This window comes from Patagioenas fasciata, chromosome 6 (assembly GCF_037038585.1).
Source record: "Patagioenas fasciata isolate bPatFas1 chromosome 6, bPatFas1.hap1, whole genome shotgun sequence".
Taxonomy (NCBI): domain Eukaryota; kingdom Metazoa; phylum Chordata; class Aves; order Columbiformes; family Columbidae; genus Patagioenas; species Patagioenas fasciata.
The window spans coordinates 17,300,943-17,324,529 of NC_092525.1; the positions used below are offsets into that span (position 1 = coordinate 17,300,943).

At 47.6% G+C, this 23,587-nt stretch overlaps 1 protein-coding gene across 4 annotated transcripts; it reads left to right on the forward strand.

The window, feature by feature from the left end:
• The first annotated feature begins 233 nt into the window (after nucleotides 1-233).
• Nucleotides 234-21,621, forward strand: GNG12 (G protein subunit gamma 12). Of its 4 annotated transcripts, none has more exons than XM_065842330.2 (5): nucleotides 234-316; nucleotides 7,141-7,198; nucleotides 7,756-7,855; nucleotides 19,197-19,304; nucleotides 20,288-21,621. In XM_065842330.2, exons 4-5 carry the CDS (start codon nucleotides 19,209-19,211, stop codon nucleotides 20,411-20,413), a joined length of 222 nt encoding a protein of 73 aa, XP_065698402.1. In that variant the 5' UTR covers nucleotides 234-316; nucleotides 7,141-7,198; nucleotides 7,756-7,855; nucleotides 19,197-19,208; the 3' UTR covers nucleotides 20,414-21,621. The 4 variants fall into 4 exon arrangements, with proteins under 4 accessions (XP_065698402.1, XP_065698403.1, XP_071666155.1 ...); XM_065842331.2 differs by lacking the exon at nucleotides 234-316 and adding an exon at nucleotides 357-500; XM_071810054.1 differs by lacking the exon at nucleotides 234-316 and adding an exon at nucleotides 5,442-5,514.
• The last annotated feature ends 1,966 nt before the right edge of the window (nucleotides 21,622-23,587 follow it).

Genomic DNA, 23,587 nt, shown 5'->3' on the forward strand with positions numbered 1-23,587 from the left:
AGGCTGCCCAGGGCAGTGGTGGAGTCACCATCCCTGGAGGGGTTGAACGGACAGGGAGATGAGATTCTCAGGGACACGGGTTGGGTTAACGGTTGGACCTTAAAAAAAAGGGGAAAAAAAGTCTTTTCTATAGTGGGAATAGGGAGACCCGCCCCCCCCGCCCCTGGCCCCGCCCACTCCCCGGGCCCCCGCCCCGCCCCGAATGGAAGGGGCGGGGCCAGGAGCGGGGGGGCGGGGGCAGCGCGGGCGGGGGGCGTAGCCAAGGCCGCCCGCTCCGGTCGCCCGTGGAGACGGGCGGAGAACGGAGCGGCGGGCGGTGAGTACCGGGCCTGGGCGGGCGAGGGGCACCGTACCGGGGGCTCTGCTGGCCGGGCAGGGCTGCACGGCCTCGGAGCGACAGCGGGAGGCTCCAGCTCGGCGCCGTTATCGGCTGCACCCCCCCCAGGTTGGGCCGCTGGCGGTGCTGGGCCCGACGGGCGCGGTTCCCGCGTCGTTTTTCGGTTGGTTTTGTGGCTTTTTGTATGTGTGTGGGGGGGGGGGGGGGGGGGGTATTGTAGTTTTATTGTAGTTTATTGCAGTCCCGGCCAGAGGCAGCGCGCAGGATGGAGCCGCTTTGATGCGGTTCAACAAGTTGCGTGCGACGCCAGAAAGGGGCGAAATCTCCTAAATTGTGTATAAAAAATAAAAAGGAAAAGAAATGAGGCCTTTCTCTTGGCGACAGGGTCAGAGCAGCAGCAGCCGGCCTTCCCCTGCCTGCCTCTGCCTGTCCAGCCCTTCTCTGAGGCGTTTTATTGAAATGCAAATATTGAGTTGTGCTGTGTGTTTCACATACTTCTTTTGTTTCAAATATCTGCCTCTTTGGCTCAATAATAACTTTTTAAAAATGAACACTGAAAGTTCTTACTTTCTTAGCCTCTGTTCCTCAAAAGGCTCAGTACATATATCCATAAACTACGACAGTTTATCCCCCCCAGATGGACGAAGCTGTGGAGGGGCAGCCTGCAGATAAATCATTTAAACTTTATTTATTTTACTGCTCCCACCCGTTTTCCTGGGCTGGTGTGAGTTTCCCATGTGCGAGGAGCTGTGGGATTGGTGTGGGAAGGAGTTTAATTAGCGGCGAGCGTCATTATTCCAGGAGGTTTCGTGTTGATACCGAGAAGATTACACGCCCTGGTGCAGTAATGAGTTTACTTAGGCAACTTCTAAATTGGAATATTCTATTCCAAGCTTAAATTCTTTACTTTTGGGGGAGGCAAAAATAAAATCTCTGGAGTATAAATTGTATTTTTAGGCTGGTGCTGTTGGGAGGCGGGACCTCCGGACGGAGCTGGGCCTGGTTAGTTCTGATGGTCAGGAAACAATTTGATTACTATGGCATATCAAGTAGAATTCACAGTAATTTGTCAGGTCGTCGACCGGCATTTCTATTGACATAAAGCTAATAGTATCAGTGACGAGTTGCTTGTTTGCATTTGTCTTGGTTGTAAATTGGTTTGGAAACAAAATTTTGTGAGTGAACAGCGAGTAGTGGACGGCAGGAGCATTTCATGCTACTTTGGTAGCGCTAAATGAGATTGAGGGATTAGTGCGCAGTTAATGACTTCTCAATCCCACGTTTCATCCCCTTTTGAGCATGTTGCGGTTGTTTGGGATATCTTTAATCAGGCGCTAAAGCAGCAAATAAACCCCACAGGAGAACAGTGGATGGGCCCTGGTGCTGGGGTCAGGTTTGCTTTCCTAATCACCCAGCTGATGGGGTCACCTTCATTTAAAAACGAAGCTTTCGTGCTAATTGGAGAAGTTTCTGAGGGCTCCTAAACCACAGGCAGTGCTGGTCAGAACCGCTGGCGTTACACTTAAATGCAAATATTGAGTTGTACTGTCGGTTTCAGATACTTTCTGTTTCAAATATATGTCCCTTTGGCTATATAATAACTTCCTCTTTAACAAATACTGAAAGTTCTTAATTTCTTAGGCTCCGTTCCACAAAAGACTCGGTATTTTTGAGCCAGGTTCTCGGGATGCAGGCAGTAGCACGGCGATGGCTGCATGATCCCTTCAGGTGTTGCTAAAGTGTTGAATGTCTTGTGGAAGCTGCGAAACGTGACAGCTGGGGTGGAAACGTGCTTCCCGGATCCTGATGCATCATCCTTTGATTAGGCTCTATTGCAAAAGTAAATTCAAATTACTGCAGAATTTCATGGTACGGCCTCATAAATCCCCACCCTCAGCCCTTTCACTTTGTCCTCTGTGCCAGAACAGAGATTACAGCTTCTTGGGGAAAAAAATACTTTAAAGCAGCATATAGTTGGCATGAGAAGCCACCACAGCCTTCGCCAAGCTAAGAAGCAGCATTTCTGGGATGGCTGTATCGCTACAAATTCATCTGTGCCTCCAAAAACTATTGGAATGGGTAGTGGGGCTCACAGGTCTCGTGTTCCAACACAGAAGTGTCCTCGTCATACAGAGGCAGGAATCGGTAGTGAAACTTTTGTTAGTTTTAATGGAAGCAGAAAGCAAGTTCCCCAGATCTTGAAAATAGTTGTGGAGTGGCCATTTCTTGGGAAATCGAAGCTGCAGATGTTTGGTGACTCTCGGGATTTGCTCTGCATTAATCACTGCTGGGATCGTGCAGCTATTTTCTGAATTTTGCAGTATTACCCAGCTAGACCTCATTTTTCTGTGCCTGAATGTTCGTTCTGCGTTCAACACTGATCTCTGCTGAAATCGCATCTTTCCTGGTCTTGGCAATAACCTGTAGAGGAACGCAGAAGGCAAGGAGAAGAGACAATATTAATGTTGTGAGTAATAAGTTTTCACTCTGTATTTTGCAAGGATTAATGAGAAGTAGCAGAAGGAGCAGAGGTAATGACAAAAGTCCTCATGGTGACCGAGTTATGGTAGGGTTCTCCGTGGGTTTTTTTGGGTTAGGTAGAAGGGGTAGTGGTGGGGGTACATCTGTCCGTCCCTTGGGGAGGTGAGTGTACGCCTGTCCATCCCCTGGGCAGACACACAGTGTGGGGGGAGCCAGCATTCCCATGTGTTCCTGTGAGATGCTCAGGGACACCCCCACTGGGTGTTTTTAGTTGTGTTCCTTTCAATAGTCACTCAAGCAGGCAACGTGTTTATATTCAGCTTCCTGTATCCGTATCAACGTCTTGGCATGTGATGGAGTTCCAGAGGAAAAAAAAAACAACAGTGTGTTGTAAGGATTATTTGTTTTGCAGCAGCAAACGACTGCTTAAGCAGCTCAACTGGAAGCAGGAACCAGACTTGCTCTTCCATTTCTTTACACCATTTTTCGTCCTGTCTATTCTCCCCGGTATTTACAAATCTGCCACACAGGCACAAGTCACTGTTTGGCACATTTTGGGGTTGGATGTACGTGCAGGTAAGGATCCTCTGCCGCACTTTGGGGTAGCAAAGCAGATCGTTGTCCCGGTAGGGATGGGGACAGCCCAGTTCCCTGGCCATGCTCTTTTGAATCACCCCTTTGCTCTTCGTACCCTTGTGCAGAAGCAGTTGGAGCTCATGGGGAGATTTTGCATCGCCTTGCTCTCTAAATGGTGATTATTTTTGTGCAGTGATGGTTAATCTTTGTGCGAAAGCCACCCCAGCTAGACGCTGATATTCAGAATAACTTCTTGCCCTTACCGGGGCAAGAGCTGGGCAATTCAAAGGCCAACACTAAGTGTGCACAGGAGTGGATGGTGTAGGATTAACCACAGGGAAAAGAGAAGGTTTTACGGTGATTTAAGCTGAGGAGAGAAAAAACCTCACAACTCCCAGTTTCCATCTGAGGCGGCCCTGCAGAGGAGAGGGCTTGTTCGTCAGGAACAGGCGTTCTAATTGCTTATCAACTTAAGCTTTAGTTTAAACTTGTCACGTAGGAAGTCTGTCTCTAGAAAGGCTTTTCCTGAGCTGTCTGTCCCTAATTGGATATGTTTAGATTTCTGTCTTCTCTTGTTAGGTCTTTGGCCTTAAATTTTGGTGCAGTCTGCAGTTCTGAGGTACGTGATGTATCTGTGTACACTTCTGCAGTTAATAAAGGAAAAAAAGGTTCTTTGGCATGTCGTTAATCATCTCGATGAGTAGCTGGAGTGTTTCCGGAAGAAAATTTCCTTTCTGTTTTAAAAAATAAAATCAAGCAGGCACCAGAGGCATTTAAGCTGGGTTTTTTTTGCGTGTGTGGCCATATCACAACCAAGTGCAAGAAATTCTGTCCTGGGGCAGTTCATAATAGTTTGCATTAAAAAACCAAGGTTGCTGTGAAGGATCCTATGTACGGTGCAGTTTTCCACGTGTTTTCAAAATCTTTTGCTGATGATCTCTCTCTCTCTTGTTGATCCAGCTCCTCAGTTGTCCTTATTAACCAGCAGCAGCACAACTGGCAAGAAGTTGTCTGCTCTGGAAGGAGATACCCGAGGGGAACGTAAACCGATGTGAAACGCGAATTTGCAGTTCTGCAGAAGCCTGGGAAACTTTTGGTTCTGAATCTAAATCTCCAGCTTCATTCACGGGGAAAAGGGTCTGTCTGTGCTGCAGAGGAAGAAGTTAATCCGGTGCAACAAAAAGTCTCAGAAATTAGAGATTAAATTGAAAGAGCTTGTTATTTTTGCGAATGAAAAGCCCTAATCTTTCAGCCAAACTCTTGTTTTCCTGCATCATCTCACTCTTGTAAGGTGTGGAATTAAAAATATTTTGTTCTCCTGTTGCTCAGTTTTGCAGCCATCTGGAGCGTCTGTTAAACCCCTGGGGTCGCTGCCCTAAAAATGTAAAAGTTGGTGCTGTTATAAGTGAAATGCTCCGGTTTGTTTGTCATTGCTGTGAATAAGATTGAGATCCCAAAATACACTTTCAGCTGTGTTTTTAGATTCAAGCCAAAAAAAAAAAAAAGTCGGAGTTTTGGGTCTCAGCTTGGAGCTGGGATAAGCAGAAAGCGTCACTGACGGTCTTGGGAGACGGACCATCCTTTTTCCAGCCAAATCTGGTTTGTGTTACTGTATAAAACTTGGCAGGGGTTTGTCCGGGGATGCTTGCGCTGGCTGCTCATCCTGGGGCTGCTGTAATATTCCCTTGTGTCCCTCTCCCCTGGTTTATCCCTCATCCCGAGGATGCCCCGACCTCCAAGTGTTCTCACTCCAGCTCTGCGGCTCGGTGTGGGGAGGGTTTTGGAGGGGGGTGCATTACACCAGCCTCAAACTACACTGGAAATGTTGGGTTCGTAGGGTTTTATGACTAATCTGATAGGAGCTTTGATTAGGCAGGAATATAGAGTCTTTATGGCCCTAGGGTGGAAAGCAGCCCCTATGAACCATGTTTTTTAGATGCATTTAAAGATTACTTTGTCTCTGTGTTTTGATCTCCATCTGGAAGCAGAAGTCAATAGATTAAAATTTCCCTTACTTTTCCTTAATAATTTTCAGGGTGTGTGAATGGGGCGAGAACTTGCACAGATAAGGGAAGCAGAAGGTCTTCCGTTAAAACTCGTGTTTTGCGCAGCTGTCACACGTATGTAAAGGAAGGTTACGCATTGCATTTATGTTTATTTCTTTGCTGTATGTGAAAAGCACAAGCTTGGCACGGGCGCAAGGCCTGGCTGCAGCGCACCAGTTGCTTTTTTAAAATGCGATTTATTTTCCCACTCCGTACCAGGATTTTTAATGGCAGCTGTTAACATTTTGATGCCGTTTCCAGCACGGGAAGCGGTGTGTGATTTCTAAAGTGATGCCAGCCCAGGGCAGGCAGCACCTCTGTGCCCTTGTGCATCACTTTGGGGTTAGTTTGCTGGGAACTGGCTCTCCAGGGCCTGTAAATCTCGTAGCTAATTGCGTTACTTGACCGGTTGCAGAGCGGTGCCAGGGCTTCATCGGCAGATGACGTTTGGTTTTCGTCCAAAAAGTGTCAATGGCAGTTCTGGATCCCGCTGTGCCTGGGTTAATGAGTTATCTCTGCCCCAGCTGCTTTGCCAATTTAATAAATGCCCAGTGCATATAATCTGTGTTTTGCACCGTATTTGACTCTGTAGGGGTACAAAGGTATTTAAACCTGCATTATAAATTACAGGAAAGGGTAACATAGCAATTCACAGTCAATGTTAGATTATTAAAGTCTGGTTTTGGAACTTGGCGTGTATTTGCACTGAATGTGTGTGCCCTTGGGCCCCATGCAGCAACAAAGCAATGCAGATAAAAAGAAAAACAACTTTATTTGTAAATAAAGAGGCATGTCACCTTGTGGTTTTTATCACCTTCTCTTTTACCCATAGCATCAGGGTGGCCAGCTCGGTTTGTGTTTGTGTTATAGATGGGTGTTTTTAAAACAAACCAACCCTGGTGTTCTTCAGGCACCGGTTTCTGTTCTTAGCGGTGCAGAGCTGTACATATCAGGTGCCCAATTCCACTGTCATTCATGACCAAAACTCTTAGAAAATTGCTGTCCTCACTGTATTGTCATTGCTGTATAGTTTTAGTGTAAAATCAGCAGTTAATACAATGAAAATTTAAGAAGGGTGTTAAATACAGCGTGCCAGTCTTGCAACGGTGAACAGCATCTGATGCAGGAAATTGTACTTTTTAGGACTGATCAAATTCCCAGATTTTTTTCTGCATGTGTAGAAGCCTCTGTTGAAGCACAGCTGCTAGAATATATCTATATAGCTATATATGTCACAAAAGGCTCACATCTCAGAGGAGGCTAGAGGGAGCGAGTAATACATGCACTCAGCACTGTCTACGCTGGCACTCAATGTAAACCTGCTCGGGGCTTTACTCGAAGTAGTTGAACTTGTTCTAAAGCCGGTAGCTTTTCTAAGAGCTGTGTCTCAGTCTCTCTGCCGTCGGTCTGGGTGGGATCTGCCTTGCAGAAGCTGATGCAAAAAGGCTATGAAAACAAAACTTGTTGATTTAGTGCAGGTTTGGGAGGTGAGCAGAGGGAACTGGCCTCCCTGGCCATGCCCTTGGGAAGGGAAATGGGGAAACTGGCCCTAAGAATGGTTTAACTGAAAAATCTACCTCAAACCTATCTTAAGATACTGTAGTCTTTGTATCTGGAAGTAAACCACAAGTGCTCACCCCTCTTAGCTTTGGCTTTCTTGCACTGTGAAGTACTTACAGTCTTTATTTTGCTCTGTTTCAGGATCATTACACCGATAAAATCAAAGCAAGCTGGACAGGTAGCAAGGCTGCCTATGTAGGTGAGTTTCCAGTACACACTTCTTCCTTTCTTTCATGCAAAATGTGAAGCAGCGTGACAAATCCCAAACCCTGGGGATTTAATTTTATTTTTGAGTAGGAAAATACAAACTAGTGGGCAGCTTTGCAGAGGAGGCCCCAAGGACAGCCTTGGGCAGGCAGCCCTTGAAGGTGTTAGCATCAATGGTTGTGGACACTCATTCACCTCCCATTTAGCTGCCTGACCACCTTCTCCTTGAATATTGGGGGGCAGAAATGCTGTTTTTAATGGGCTACTTCTCCCACAGAAATTAGGCTTTTCCTCCTTTACTACACCAGTTAGCAAGGGGCAGCACGGAAGTCTTAATGGATTTCTGTATTTGCTGTGTTATGCGTGTGTTGTTTGACCATATCAGAATGCAAATTCCTCTTCCTGTATTTGTGCCTTCATTAAAATAAGTACTTTGATAAATTAGTGTAACCGAGAAGCTTGTGAAATACTTTGTGCCCTGTTGGTTGCTCTGAGCTCAGACGCACAGAGCATCTCCCACCAGTGTCCTCCGCTTTATCTCTCTTCCAGACGAAAGAATTTGCTGAAGGTCACGTAACCTGAGGCCACGCTGGATCTCGTGACTCCCAGTCTGGTGCTTTAACCACGGACCGCTCCTGCTTTACGTGCTGTAAGATGAACTGATTTCGATACAGCTAAAATCTCTTTGCAAAGGTCTCTTTGCAGTTTGTCTGTCTTTTCTGGTGTGAGTTAACTGGATGCTGTGGGGAGAAACAGCTATCTTGTGCAAGGAAACTGCACCACAGCTCGTTAGGGAGCACAAGTTGTCTTTACTAATGACCTCAGGCCCATATCTTTAAAATAATACTGCTCAGATGTTTTTCGAAGTAACCTTGATCTAGAAGTCAGTTTTCATGGCTTTCATTTGTACTAAAGATATAAAAAGTTAAGTCAGAAAAAAACACGGAGGAAAATAAAAGCAGGTTTTTCCACTACTTGTTTCTGGATAAGTAAATGGGGTTTGACAGAGGCGCAGGTATGGAGCCTGACTGAAAATCAAATGTAGCCCGGTTTTGATCAGCAGGGTGGCGCTGGGATAAGTTGTGGAATGGAGGTTATGCAGGAACACATCCTTAATTAAATACTTAGCATGCTAAATCCAATTGAAGATTTTGGGAGTTGTCTGTTTTCTTTCATTTCACAGTTTTGGATTTTTATGCATTTTAGACTAATTAAGACACTGGCAGCGTTCTTTGTAATTTAAAAGAAGATTTCAACTTTAAAATCTCTAAATATTTTCAAGTGTAAATTCTCTGCAGAAGCGAACATGACAAATTGGTGTTTTAAGGACCTTTTATTCTCCATTTGCACTGACGAGCAGATGTAACTGCATGCCCAGACTTCCCATAGCCCAGCCCTGGTTACAGCACTTTCTGCAGGAGATACAGATGGAGGCAGAGTTTGTTGTACTCTGTCTTTCCTGCTGCAGAAGTGGTTTTGCAATCCTGCTTTTATAACTCCAACATGTAAAACCCTGTCTCTGTGTTTGCTTCAAGCTCGTATTACATGTAAGATCTGTGCTTGTGCAGACTGTATAAAAAAACAAGCAACTTTATGCAAAACAGCAGCTTCTGTGCCCATCAGAACACAAGCTGGGTGTTGTGGGGTGCCTTGGTTTCCCAGATCTCTTCAGCTGTGGTGCTGTGCAGGGTGTACAGCCCAAAGCACCCAAGTCCTTCCCCAAAACCGGGGGGTGCGAGCATTGCAGCTGCCAGGTTCAGCTTTTCTGTGCGCACGGCAATAGTGTGATCCTTGAATATGCAAAGGAGTTGGTTTTGTTTGGGGAGGATCTTGTTTTCTTTTACCGAACCCAAACTTTCTCTAGTGTGTATAAAATATTTGTGCTGTGATTGTAAATCTTGCCCGATATCTGTTTAAAAATAGAGTCTCTCTTGCCAGGAACCTGCTAGCCATCCCTGTCACTGCTGCGCTGATGGTTTGGTTTGTGGGAGCTGCAAAAGCAGGAGCTGCAAACTGCCCAGGGCTTGGCTGGGGCTGTGCGGAGGGAGGCGAAGGAGGGGGGCTGTGAGCAGTGCCCCCACTTTTCCCGAATCATGGTGGTTTTCCCTGGGAGGTTTGCATGGCACGTGCTGCGTTCGGTACTGCAAAGTGTTTCATCCTGCCGAGCTCTGATGTGTCGCACAACCTCGTCTCTCCTTTTGTCGAGTGTGCTATGAGCATCACAGAGAAAAATGGGCAGAAAGAGTAGAATCACAGGATAGTTTGTGTTGAAGAGACCTCCCCAGCTGCCCCAGTGCCACCCCTGCCATGAGCAGGGACATCTTCACCAGCTCAGGTTGCTCAGAGCCCTGTCCAGCCTGGCCTGGGATGTCTCCAGGGATGGTTCATCCGCCATCCCTCTGGGCAGCCTGGGCCAGGCTCTCACTGCCCTCAGTGTAAAAAATTTCTTCCTTGTTTAGTATCTCTAGTTCGTAGCATCTCTAATCTCTATTTCATTTTACTACTTAATTCTGCGTTCATGCTGAGGGCAGGACTCCGATGTTTTCCTGCTTACATGTTTTATTTTCCGTTCGGCTCAGTAGTAGAGCAGAAGGATGAGATTGCAGCTGCGGCGTTTCCCTGTGCCGGCGTCTCGCCGTGGTTTCCACTGGGTGTCAGCACGGCCCTGTGCCGGGCACAGGAGCTCAGCCCCGGGCTTCCCCCAGGGCTGCCCCCGCCGCTGGAAAAACTGGGTTGACCGCATAACCCGAGCGAGGTGCGGCTTTGCCAAGCCGGGATCGCGCAGGCGCCGGAGGTGGGTGAGCTGGGAAGGGGCTGTTTTGCTGGAGGGACCGTTTCCTTCTCCGAGCAGAGCAACCGGTTGGAGCAGGAGTGCGGAACATGCCCTCCTCGTCCCAGTGCTCGCTAATTAGGGTTGCATCTAGGACAGCGGGTCCCTGTTTCTGGAAGATCAGCGTGGGTAACTTTTGTGGTGTGTACTTTGAAGGCGTGGATGTGATAAAGAGCGTTCCCGGAGAGGTACTGTGCAGATAAGCAGGCGGGAATGGGCCTGGGCCGGGCTGTGTCCGGCAGGCGTGACAGATCAGGGCTGTGCACCCTGCGTTTTTCCCGCCCTCCTCCACCCTTTTTCCACGCTCGAGACGCATCTTGACTTCCCAATTATAAAATTATAAAAATACATAAAGTTTATATAAACTTATATAAATTATAAATGATAAAATTATAAAAGTATGGTCTTCCAGCTGGCATCCCCGTTGCCGGGTGCTTGTGGAGAGGTGCCGCTGCATGCCGGGACGTGCTGGATCCGGGGGGACGTGTCAGCACTCGCAGGGACTCAAAATACTCACAGCAAATGCTGTTCCCCTCCAGATCTGCTCCAGCGCAAAGACACGAGCGGTTTGGCTGAAGGTGGTGCCAGACACTTTGAGATTCCTCCAGCAGATTCTTCCCTTCGGGGACCTCAACATTAAAAAACCAAGGCCGTGAAATACCACGACGATGGAGACTTTCTGACGCTTGCGTGCAACCATGTTTCTGTATGCTGGCATACCTGGTTATGCGATGCTGCACAGTCAGAATGGAGTTGTTTATTTTTGCACCCAGTTATGGCCTTTAATGCCAGCGTCAGGCCTCTTGGCTCGGAACTTGGAGAGTTTTTAGGTTCTGCAAGTCATAACAAACCTGCTCCTGAGCAGCCCTGTCTGCCCCGTAGGAAAACCAACAACCAGCATTCAAGTCCTGACCGGCTGCCGGCCTTGGGCTCCCACGGCAGCGCCTGGGAAAGCGGCACGTGCAGAAGCACTCGCAGCACCCAAGAATCCATGGAAAACGGCACTGAAGCACCCCACACCCTGGTGCACTCACCCACAGTCCTCCCAGGTGCTGGAGAGTGACTCTGGTGTCACCCCCTCCTTAAATCACCTCCTCTGGGGCCATTGCGGCTCTTGCTTGCTCCCCGTGAGGGCTGACCTTAACTTAGCATCAGGTTTATGTTTGGACTTGATGGTTTTAAAGGTGTTTTCCACCTTAAATGAGTCTGGAGCAGAACAGGGTCCTTGCACAGGAGCAGGAGGGCTGCAAAGCGCTGCCGATGGCGGGGTCACCCCGCTGAAGAGGTGTCAGCTCGCTGTGCCGTCCCAGATTCATGGGAGCAAGGATCTTCATAAAGCAAAACTTGCGAGCACAGAAGAGCACCCATAAAAATGCCACCTTCATACCCAACGAGTCTGTTCTCTGTATTTTCAGAAGCAAAACTGCTGACTTCAGAGGTAGGAGTTGGCTCTTGGCTCTTTATTCCTGCTGGCTCTGGAGCGTGTCGGTAGGTGAGAGGAGACAACCGGATTTGGGGTTGGATGCTGCATTATTCCTGAATCGTTTGCAGGGTCCCAGTTGAAGGCAGCGGGTGAAAGGCTGCACGGAGGATGGTGTTGGAAGGTCGATCACCACAACATGTTTTTTGCAGACAGCGCTGTGAAGCAGCGCGGAGCTGCTGGTGTAGTTTGACAGGCAGAGTTTTTAGTTTTAGTGGTGAGATGCAAAACAGATACAGCTTAAATTTGTTTCAGTAAAACTGGGGAGGTTGCAGGACTGGGGCAGTTGCATTTGTAAACCTGCAGCACTTGTGGAATCACCAAAACTGTAAAGATGAGTTCCCGTGGTCCCATGTAATGTTGTTTTGGGGACCAGAAATGCTGCCCTAACGTCACTCAGCATCTTGGCAAGGAGGGATCCTCTCTGCCAGGGCTACAGGGGTTCACCGGCAAGACCAGTGTTGCTCTCTGGTTTTGGGTCTGCTCCTGTGCTCCTTTGTGCACCATTTCCCAAAAAGCTGCTGAATTTGGAGCCTGCTGTGCCATGTTCTCCCTGCACCCCTGCTCAGAGGGCGTCTTCCCCTCCTGGAGCCCGTGTCACCCTCAGCACAGCTTCTATGGCTTGGAAAAAGGAGATGCTTTAGAAATCCACATTTGCAAATTATCTGTAACTTTAGATTTGTGCCAACCCCTCGCTGCGGGCTGGCACCCTGGAAACCCGCGGGTGTTAAAGCCATGAACATCTTCTGTGCTTTTAGACGCCATAGTTTTTAGCGTTGTCATTTTGTGTTTTGTTCAATCTGCTCTATCACCCTACAGTTTTTAGTTACTCAACTTGAAAGCTGGTTTGCTTCAAAAGAAATAGTAACCAGATAGCGTTTTGAACCTTTATTCGGCTGCTGGCTGGGATTGGGAGCTGCAGTATAAGTTGACTTTACATAACCAGAAAGAACAGGAACTGTTTGTGAGGCTGAGCTGCTGCGTGTACTTCAGCAGTGATGATTTAATTACATTTCACTCAACAGGTGGTTCCTAAGTCCTGGATTTAAAGAGTAAAAAAGATAAATTGGTGTTTAATTATCCCGGTTGGAGCTCCGGTTTGATGTCCAGCTGCCTACCTGCCCAGGCTGCTGCGTTGTAACCACTTTACCTAAAGCCTCTGGAAAGAAGTAGGGCAAGGCCTTGAAAAATAGGGGTTTTCTAGGTAATAGGCGTAGCTCCACCTGTTTGTAGTTGTCTGTTGTTATTTATAAGAAAGGAAAAGAAATGCAGGTATATGCGCAGTGCGCTTGGACCTTTCCCTGGCAAAGGGAAGCTGGTGAGCATCCTCTGTTAAACAAACTGAAACCGTTCGTTTTCCGTGGAAAAAGGTATTTTCCCCAGAGGATGAGCTGAGCCTTCCCGCTGACATGTTTGCTCCATTCGTCTGTTGTCTCTGCCGTTAATACAGAGATTGGTGCAGTGTGGGCCTCGGCGAGGCTGCGGTACCGGGGAGGGCCAGCAGCTTTCCTTCCTCCTCTGTTGTTCCCGCCTTCCCCGTAAGGATTCTTTTCACTTCGGACAACCTCCAAACAGAGCAGGGGTAGGGATGAAGAGTGAAAAAGGACAAGAGGTGTCCAGAAGTGTCCGGTAGTATGTGCTGGAGAGTTTTGTGGGCTGGACAGGGGTCCTCTCTGGTGCTGGTGGGGTTGATGGCTGCTGTGATGGAAACTGCTCTTCCAGGTGACCATCTCACCCCTTCTTTCTGTTCCTGTGTTAAGAAGGGGCAAATCAAAACTGCATGATGTGCTCAGGACTGAAAAGAAGTAAAATAAATAGACATGAGGAAGAAATTGTTGCCCCTGAGGGTGGTGAGAGCCTGTCCCAGGTTGGCCAGAGAGGTGGTGGATGAACCATCCCTGGAGACATCCCAGGCCAGGCTGGATGGGGCTCTGAGCAACCTGAGCTGGTGAAGATGTCCCTGCTCATGGCAGGGGTGGTACTGGGGGAGCTGGGAAGGGCCCTTCAACACAAACCATCCTGTGGTAAAGACAAGGTGACACCAGCTGCACAAGCGCTGCCGTGCTGAGCTGTGGCTGTGTGGCTGGAGGGGAGCTGGAGATGGCAGGAAAACCTACCAACCCCTTGCTACCTGGTGTGAACCATGGGCACGAAAGCTTCCTGGTGTTATTAGAGCAGCCAGCACAGCTGGGAAAAACACCCCCCATCTGCTTTCAAACTGAGCTGTCGATGTTTTCAGAGCATGTTCTGCAGAAAGGCTTTGTCCTGGGCATGGTGGCCGGCAAAGGCTGTTGGTGGGACTGATTATTTTGTCTCTTTTTAGGTTGTGAGTCAGAGAGTTGCAGCTGCTCCAGGGCCAGGGAATCTCTATCACTGTCAGCTTTGGGTCTGATGAGCCCTTTTTCGGCGTTGTCACTTGTGGGGACCGAGGTTGTCATTGCTGTGTGTTTGGGAACAGGGGACCCCTAGCTCGACTCCTGCTTGGGACAGCCCCAGATCACACCAGCCATGGTTTGTCTGAAGTGGTGAACTGAAAAATGTGTGGGAACTTTGGGTTTGCTCCGTTTTAATAGAATAATTGTGGCTGAGAGTGCTGGGGGGTGTGACAGATCCCGCTGAGAAAAGTGATGGGGCGAGTTGGGCTCTCGGGGTGTCTTTGCTTCTGGCTTGTTTCCTAGAAATTGGGACAGTGCTCTCCCCAGCCAAATTGTCTTTTCTTTCCAGAGTGCCTTAATTCTCCTGGGAAACATCCCTGGAGACATCCCTGTCCCAGAAAACCCTGCCCCAGGCTCCGAGGGCACGAAACCCCAAGTTCTGTGTACACCACTGATATAAATCTGCCGAGTTTTATGCAGTTCGTTGCTGTTATCTGCAATCAAATGGACTCTACAAGAAATCCTGCGGCTTGAGATGGGCACAGCAGCTCAGTTCGTAGAGTAGGTTGCCAGGGACTGGGAGGGAAAACAATATTATTGGGTGATGACCTAGTTGTTTGTAAATCTCTCCCTAGAAGAGATTTTGTAATCTTAGGAGGACTATTAAAGTAACGCCGCTTATGTTTGTTTGAAGACAAGGAAACACAGCAATTTAATTTTCAAATGTTATGGTTTTGGGGTTGGTGTGTTGTTTTGGTTTTTTTAAAACATTAATTTATTAACAAAGCTAACCAGCTGGGAAAATAAGCACTGAAACTTTCCTAACGAGGTCAGTGGTGTAGGATGGGAAGGAACTCCAGAGAAACTCAAACTTCACCAGTGGCACAAAAAGGGGTTTTGGGGCTGTGGCTTAGGATAGGGAAGGGAAGGCTGAGCAAAGGCAGCCTGGGCTTGCCCCAGCAAAATGAGAGGAGAATGGTTTATCTTTGCATTTTGCAGTAATTGGTTTTTAACCTTCTATCTTAAAAAAAAAAAAAAAAATTGTACTACAATTAAAATTAAAGGGATCAGCGATTTTGAACTGTCTTACTTCATGCATTACTTTATAAAAATAACTCGCTTTGCGTTGTTTTTTTCTCACACTATAGTTTTTCAATATAGTGAATAAAAACTGCGGGGTCTGGACTGGCAGTTTGGGTTTGGTTTGTGGTGGATCTTGTGTTTTCACGTCCGTGTGAAACAGCTCCTGTGGTTTTATTCTGATCAAAACCGAAACCCCCAAAAGGTGGGGTCTTCTGATTTCTCACTGTATTTTTTGCAAAGTAAATTTCCCAAGGTAGCCAGTAGTCTTATATCTATTATATTTTCTTAGTTAGATTATGTAAACATGAGAAATTCCTTTTAAATTCCTCTTCTGCCATTTCAGTTCCGTGTCGCCAAGCTGCTGGTTGGTATTTGTACATCTCCCATGTTGGGTTCCGGGGGAATACAGCAGATTTAGGTTGAATGTTGGGAACAGTTTCTTCGCCACAGGGCTGTTGGGCATTGGAACAGGCTGCCCAGGGCAGTGGTGGAGTCACCATCCCTGGAGGGGTTGGACAGACGGAGATGAGGTTCTCAGAGACACGGGTCAGTGCCAGGGGTGGATTAACGGTTGGACTCAATGATCTTAAAGGTCTTTTCCAACCAAAACTATTCTATGATTTGATGATTTACATATTGAGCAGAAGTCCCAGTTGGACTGTGCAACCTAAGCAAGCGCCAGGATTAGGCGAGGAAGCCCACATTCAGCAAAACCTTCGGTCTGGTCATTTCCCATTGCAACCAATTGCTTTCAGTGGGAAGGAGTCTCAAAACTTGGGCTGGAATGTGTTAGCAGCTTTGAGCAGAATGGGGCCCAGGTGCTGGTTTTGGGTGTTGGAAGGGGCTGTGGCAGCAGAGCCGCCGTCCTGTGCCAGCCAAGGCATTGAACAAAAGCTGCAAAATCTGTGTCCTTTTAAACTTCCTTTCTAGGAACTCTAGCTTAACAGCTAGCTTTGCGATAATTAAATCCACCAAATTATCAGCTTAGATGCCCCAAAAGTTGAGTAACAGAAGACTCTGTTCGTGTCTGGGCTTGGGTGCTGCCAGCGGGAGTCTCGGGAGCTCCAGCTTGGTCACATCCCTGTGGGCAGCGCCCACCAAGCCCTGGATGTGGTCCTGACCCTGCCGTCTTCAGCTAAAACATGGCCCACTCCTCTGTATGGGAGGTGATTCTCCTGATTGTATAGAATTCTGTGTCTGTGGTGAAGCACACGGTGTGTTCCTGCCTCGGCTCGTTGAGTTGGCCATTACTGGTGTCAACTGGAAGAGCCCTTGTCTGAGCAATTAATGCACCACGGCCTTTGCTTTGCACCCTGGAGAGCTTCCACTTGGTGTTTTATAAATAATACGACACGTGTTCAATGTACACCTCCCATCATCACTTACAGCAGGGAGCATGCACTGAGCAGCTTGCCCTTTCCCAGCAATAAAGCAAAACATCAGACTTAAACCTTTGTGAACGGGTTTGTGACTGTTTCCAGACAAATGTGTTTGCGCTGTGCCAGTCAGCATTCCTTCTTCTCTTGAGTAATTTGCAGATTGAATCACTAAATGTGCCGTCAAGATGCATTTTAATACTTGAGTGCTACAAATATTAGTAATTCAGAACACATACACTGTGTACTTGCCGTGGGATGTTGCAGCTCTGAGATCAGCAATAACTCCACTGTTAGAGGGCGGATCTGGATTAGTAACAGCGTTTGTGGTGTGATGTTGATACAGAGAGTATTTCAGACCCCCATGCATCTTAGGTCTCCTCCTCACAGCCAAAGCTCCCAAACCTCCGTACCCATGGCCATGCCGAGTGAGGAGCCGACGGCACTGGGAGACAGCAGCTCCACTCCAACCACACCAGTGCCCGTACTGAGAGAGGGGTCCGTGGGCTCGCTCCCAGCGCCACACAGTCACAGCTGCCCCGTGCTGACTCACGGTTTGGATTTGTCACCTCTTGCGTCTTTGTGAGAGGATGAAATGACGGCTGGAGGATGAGCCGCTTTTGTGCCATTCTGGCTCGTTCGCTTTGTGGTGCTCCGAATGCGGCTCCGTGGAGCTGCGGCAGTCGGTGCCACAGCAGGATGAGTACACATGTCCTCGGTTAAAATGAAGCCATTTGCAGAGGAAAAGTCCTGATGGTTTTTTAAAATTTTGCATTAATTACCTTTTGTGTGTGTTAAGCAGCGAATCATATGCAGCTCAATCTATAGGTGACCTGTCTGGAGCATAATGGGAACTTTGTGGAAATGTAGGGGTGGTGAGGGGCCCGTGGGGACCTGGGGCAGTGGGTGACTGTCAAAACCCCAGGTTCGGGTGCTGCCCAGCTGTTGTGGAGGTAAAGCCACCACCATGGTTTATGGGCTGTTGTGCGCAGCCAGGGTGAGTCAGCCGGCAGCGTGTGCTGCCAACCCCATGTCACTGGCCCCGGTGTCACTGACCTCTTCTCAAATTTGCCTCACTTTGCTGCAGCCACCCGTGGTGGCTGCAGACAGAAACCCTGGGGGGAATATCTAGAGGAGCGGGAGGTAAATGATCCAGATGCGGTGTGTACCTGGCGTGGCCGAGGCCTCACCTACTGCAGGGCTGCTTGCTGGAGCTGTCAGCTCTAAACTGGCACACGCTTAACGCTTCTAAAATTGTAAAAGACCTTCTGTGATTTGCCCTGAAATCAGTCATTTGGAGTATGTGCAGCATTTAAACTAGTTCTGGGTTTCGTGCTTGTCATCAGCTCTTGGATGCAAAGAGTTCCTGGGAAAGTAGGACAGGGAGCTGCTGTGTGGCCAGATTCATGCAGATCAGAGAGAGTCGTGAGTGTATTTTTAATATTTGTTCCAGGAAATAAGTTTTTAATGATACCTAATGTCAGTTATTAATGTCTGTCTTAATTGTGCTTGAGCAGGAGGCGTTACCTGCTGCTGGGCATTGCTCTGCCCAAAGCCAGTGAGAGGAATCACAGAAGGGTTTGTGTTGAAGGGCCTTTCCCAGCTCCCCCAGTGCCACCCCTGCCATGAGCAGGGACATCTTCACCAGCTCAGGTTGCTCAGAGCCCTGTCCAGCCTGGCCTGGGATGTCTCCAGGGATGGTTCATCCACCACCTCTCTGGGAACCTGAGACAGGCTCTCACCACTCTCAGGGGCAACAATTCCTTCATAGAATCATAGAATCATTTCAGTTGGAAGAGACCCTCAGGATCATCCCTCGTGTCCAGCCTGAATCTCCCTCCTTCAGTTTAAAACCATCACCCCTTGTCCTATCCCCATCTTTCTTATCTGCCCCTTTTAAGTCTGGAAGGGCCACAATAAGGTCTCCGCGGAGCTTCAGGCTCCAGACTGAACACCCCAACTCTCTCAGCCTGTCCTCATTCCCTGGATCATGTTTGTCCCCCCGCAGGGATGTTAGAAGAGCAGCAGAAAGCATGAAGTACCAGTTAGCACGGCACTTGCGGTACTTGTGGCTGGTCGATCGCTGAAACGGGAACTCTGTGCGAAACGCTGCCGTTCCCAGCTGGCCGGGCAGGCACAAGCAGCGGCTGCAGACCCAGTGCCGCTCCTGGAGCTGTGAGAAACCCGAAGCCCACGAGGAAACACTGTCAGCAGCACTTGGAAAGGTCACAAGCAGCTATGCTGCACTCGAGTCTCTGTAATGCAATAAATTATTTAAGCGCAGCACCACAGAGCCAATTATTCTGGTGGATCCGTGGGAAGCGACCGGCAGGGTTTGTGCACAGATTGTGTGCGAGGGTTGGCACAGAAAGGACAGCTTCATGGGGCAGCACTGTCCTCAACCAGCTGCTCTTTGAGCTCCTGGGTACCCGAATAATTTAGCAGTAAGTTCTTCGCTGCTGCAGTACCTGTAAGGATACTTTTGGGGGTTTTTATGTGATGCTGCGCAGGGACAGCTCATGGGGTGCCATGAGCCAGGTGGGCTTGAGTGTGTGCTGCATGAGCTGCCTGTAGGTGAAGAAGCGGAGGTTTTGCGGGACCACCGTGAGGTTAAGACCTCCAAATCGGCCAAGAGTGAAGCAGTAAGATGCACAAGACCTCAGTGCATATTTTCTGAAGGGCGTTTTGGTTGCAGAGCGTAGTTTGCTGAGCTGTTCATTCCATTGTGCAGAAGAATATTTTAAAAAGCACTTTTTTGCAGGATGTCATGATTGTGTGTCTGTGTAAAAGCAGTTTAATGTGCTGTGCTGCCTTCTGGAAAACTAATGTGCTGTCTTTCAAAACAGAGCTCGCTGACAATGTCTGGCAAAACAGCTAGCACGACCAACAACATAGTCCAGGCCCGAAGGACTGTCCAGCAGTTGAGAATAGAAGCCTCAGTAGAAAGAATAAAGGTGAGAGCACATCCTTCTTCACTGCTCCTCTTTTTCCTATTTTTTCCCTCTTTCCAGCTGTGGAGTGATATGGTAAGGGGGAGTGTGTGTGTGCTCACAGTTCAGTATTTTCCCCATCTCAAAATGTGACGTTGAAATTTCAGCCTAACAAATCTGAATAAAAGTAATTTTTGTGGCCGCTTACCAGCAGTATCCTTGGGTAGCTCAGTGCTTTGTGGGCTCTTAGGAGAGCAAAAGTGAAATATGAAGTGCAAATCAAACGCGTAAAACAGAAGGCAGGTACGCATTTCCAGTTTCATGCGTATTGTGTGATTTGGGGTTGGTTGGTTGGTTTGTTCCATCCTTCAGCTGGCTGAGTGCTACGTCTGCAAAGAAGGCGAATGTGTAGGGACATTTTTAAAAAAACAGAAGATAGTAGAACCTCGATTCCTTTAACTGAAGGCAGGAAAGAAACCAAACTTTTTCTCCAGCTGTCAGGGGTAGATGTTGGCCACGCTAGGAATATTGCCTGGGGTTTCGCCGTGCTCCTTGCATTGCCCAGCCCCGTTACAACGCCACAGAACAACCAACCAGGTTCCCATGCGAGGGACGACCCTGCGCAGCTGTCCCCAAGCGGCCGGTCACCCGAGGACACCTCTGTTGACCGTCCCCAACGTTACAGACCAGAAGTTCCTCCTTACCAACCTACCGTATTATTTTGAACCCCCTCCTGTTTATTTTTAGCCTTCTGCAGAAGCCGTGCGGTGCTTTTTCCCAGTGTCACAAACTAACCCCGCGGGGTCCGTCCTTTCCTCCCGCAGCAGATGCAGCCGGAGCGGGAGGCGGGGCCCCAGAGAGCGCGTTGCTCTCCGGGCACCTCTCCCATCCCACGCAGGGACTTTTTACCCATCAGCATCTCTCAGCGTGTTTCAACGTGTCACCGGCTATGGGGAAATACCATTTTATGGTTTTGGTTTGTTTTTTTTTCTCCCTGTCTTCTGCAGGTGTCAAAAGCATCAGCGGACCTGATGCTTTACTGTGAAGAACACGCCAAGAAGGATCCGTTGCTAATGGGAATCCCCGCTTCCGAGAATCCTTTCAAGGACAAGAAAACCTGCATTTTGCTATAGGGGAGCAGCTCCTCGCAGCCCCCCAGGCAGAGCCAGTGCCGGCGGGCATGCAGCAAATACCCTGTAAGGTACCAGCTACTAACTGCATAAGAGCAGCCATTCTTCTACCAAGTGTATAAATGATTTCTTAGGCTTTCTAAAGCATTCCTTCTCTTCCCTATCTTTATTAGGAAGCGAGGTTTCAAACTGAATTAACTTCTTTCTTCTCCAAGGGAATGGGGTCTCATCCTCCGCAGCGCTGGGCCCCAGTTTCACTTTTTATGTTACACAAATAAGACCAAAGTTGCCTGAGCTTCGCTGACAGAGCGGAGGCAAAGGTGTAGAAACCTGATGAAACATCACTGGGTTTACATTTTTTTGAATCATGTATACGGGGAGGGGGGGATGTACCTGTGTCAGTAGCATCCGTGTGTGTGTTTGTGCACAGACACGTTCAGAAGTGCATTATCGAGCAAAAGCTGCCTTGAAATAATGACTGTAGCAATGGCTGGGAGCCGTGCCTGCAGCCTGCCTTCTGCTGGCCTCTCTCACAGGGGTTTTTAAGCGTAAAACCTGAAGTCTCAAGAATTAGAAATCCGCAGATTTATTTTCCTGCCTTTTAAGAGGAGTTGGAAAAGCAGAATTTTTCAGCTTTGATCCCGCTTCTTTTAATTACCTTCTCTAATTAAAAATCTGTGTTAGTATATATATAAAAAACCCAACAAAACCAGTCAGAAGAATGCAGGGCTGCAAACTGTGTGCCGAGCTGCAGGCATGGTTCTGTCACCCAAAGTCCCGGGTATATTCTGTGCAGGGGGCCAGAATCTGGCTCTTTTTTTTAAATTCATTTTTAAAGGGGGTAAAATGCCAAATTGTATCCAGATGGGGGTTATGCAGATATAATTAGAGGGCCTTTCCGTCAAGTAACTGATTTTATATATACACATAATAAAAAAGTCTTTCTCTGTGTGCATGTATATATATAAACTTTAGTAGTGTATTTATACACACATTGCATATTAACAGAAAACTTTGAAGAGATTGAAAATAATGCTGAGTTCAGCTGGGTACAAATGTCTTTCTCTGTAGCTGGTGGTTCAGAGGTTGAGGTTGCAATTTGCCATAATTGTGCATTTCTGTCATGATATTTACAGAATTTATTAACCACTTGTAATTTACTGTCTTACATTGCATATTTGTCATTTCTATATTAAATTATATACACACTATTGCTATATACTGAGAAATTATATATTTAACAAACCTTTTTAACAAAGAGTTCAAAACTCGACATACAAGATGGACAGAAAAGTATACTGCTTATTCTGTGCTTATATACAAATTATTTTTATAATTAGAATATTTTTCTAGTGACAGTTTAAAAAAATAATGTCAATTCCCACTTTTTTTTTCTTTTCCTATGTTTGTGCCTATCGTTTTATAACTCATCTTGTTAAAACTTGTAATTAACCTTGTTTGGGTATACAAGGCTGTAAGTGCTGGGAGGATTCCAGCTGTGCCCAGAGTGTACGTCACCTTGTGCTGTTGCCTGGATGTTGTTCTCCCATCAACCTGTTGTCCCCAGAATAATCTGCATTTCTATATTTTTAGAGCCCCCCCAAAAAAAGGAAAAGATCACCTGGGTAGCTGCAGAGATGATGTTTGTGTCTTTAATTTTTTTCTTTCTTTTTTGCCTTTGAATAAAGGCCGCAGCAGGTCCTGGCTGGTGATCCAGCTGTGGGTCATAGTTGGTACCTGTTTCTGACAGTGTTTAATACAGAGATTCTCAGCAAACTCTCTTTTTTAAATACAATATATACAGGCAAGCAAAGCTCGAGTGATTCCATTTACACTTTGCTCCTTTGCTATAAATACTCTCGTGAAAGAACAGGAATTGTAAAATTTGGGGGAAATACAGACTCTGCTCTGGTAGAACAAAAAAAGGAGAAATGAGGTCATCTGCGTCCCCCGCTGCTGGGGGAACCCACGGAGGCGGCACCGCGGTGCCTTCTCTTCTGTGTCAAGTGAACCAAATGCGTCTCCAGAATGGGTATTTATTCCTTTTTTTTTTTTCCCCATAAATGAAGCAGCCAGCTTGTTAATTGTGGTTTTCCTCTGTATTTTCTAATTTGGCTCTTTAATTCTGTGTTGCATTAAAAGGAGAAGGGCTGGTTGGTGGCTTGGAGACCTGACTCTTGCCAAAACAACCCCTTGCTAAAGTATTTCTGCTTTTTCTACACTCCCAGCTTATCACTGATCATTTTCCTTGGCCTCCTGGGGCTGGAGAGCTGCCAAGGTTGGACTCGCTGGGTGTTTCCTCCACGGGAAGGGTGGTGATGGGGTTGGGATGGGGATGTCCTGGTGTGGGTGTGAGCGGTACCCCGACCCCTCCTAATCTGCCAAGGGTCCCCAAAAGAACCTGGCTGTCCCCATAGCATTGGGTGGCAGCGGGACAGGTCTTCTGCAGCCCCCAGGTAGGATGACCAGAGTGCTCCTACCAAGACCCTCAAACATGTTTAAATCTCGTCTCAGGTAGGGCCTGTTCATGTCAAACCCATGGGGCTGAAAGGGAGGAAAAAAAGAGATTTTGCAAGATCTGTTCCCTATTAAAAAAAAAAAAAGTTTAGATTTTTAAAAACCCTTAGTAAAGCCTTAGTTCTGTTGAGGGTGGAGATCCTCTTGGTCTTCCTCTTGGTCTTTCCACATTCTTCGTTGCCAGATAATCCTGACATATCCCTTGTCTGTTTAGCTCAGCGTGTTGAGCTTGAGCTTGGTGAAATAGCAAATATCTCCAATTAACTTTAATTGATCCACCTGCCCTCTGTTACACACTTAAAAAAGAGCGATGGAGCATGTGGTGTCCGGCAGCAAGGGAAGGCAGAAGATTCCCCAAGTTGTATTGCATGGGTTTACGGTCAGATATGCTTAATTTTTTTCCTCAATCTCTGACATTTGTGCTGCTCAAATCACATGCAGCAGTAAAAGGGTTTTAAATACGTGTGAATGGAGGCACCAGCCAGTGGGTCAGCGGTTTGCTTTTGAAATGCTGATAGTGATGGAACTAAAAATACGATGTTCAGAAAACTCCCATTTTGTGCAGTGACCGTGTTGGCGCCTGACCTGGCCTCCTTGGTGGGGCTGCTGGGGCTCACTGGGTTTTACTGAGGTTCAAGCCGTGTGTGTGAGGAGCCAGCA

Excerpts from the sequence above, each read along its gene's own strand:
- GNG12 (XM_065842330.2), top strand. The coding sequence starts at position 19,209 with ATGTCTGGCAAAACAGCTAGCACGACCAACAACATAGTCCAGGCCCGA. Across the intron at positions 19,305-20,287 it reads CCTCAGTAGAAAGAATAAAG|GTGTCAAAAGCATCAGCGGA; the intron begins GTGAGAGCACAT and ends TGTCTTCTGCAG.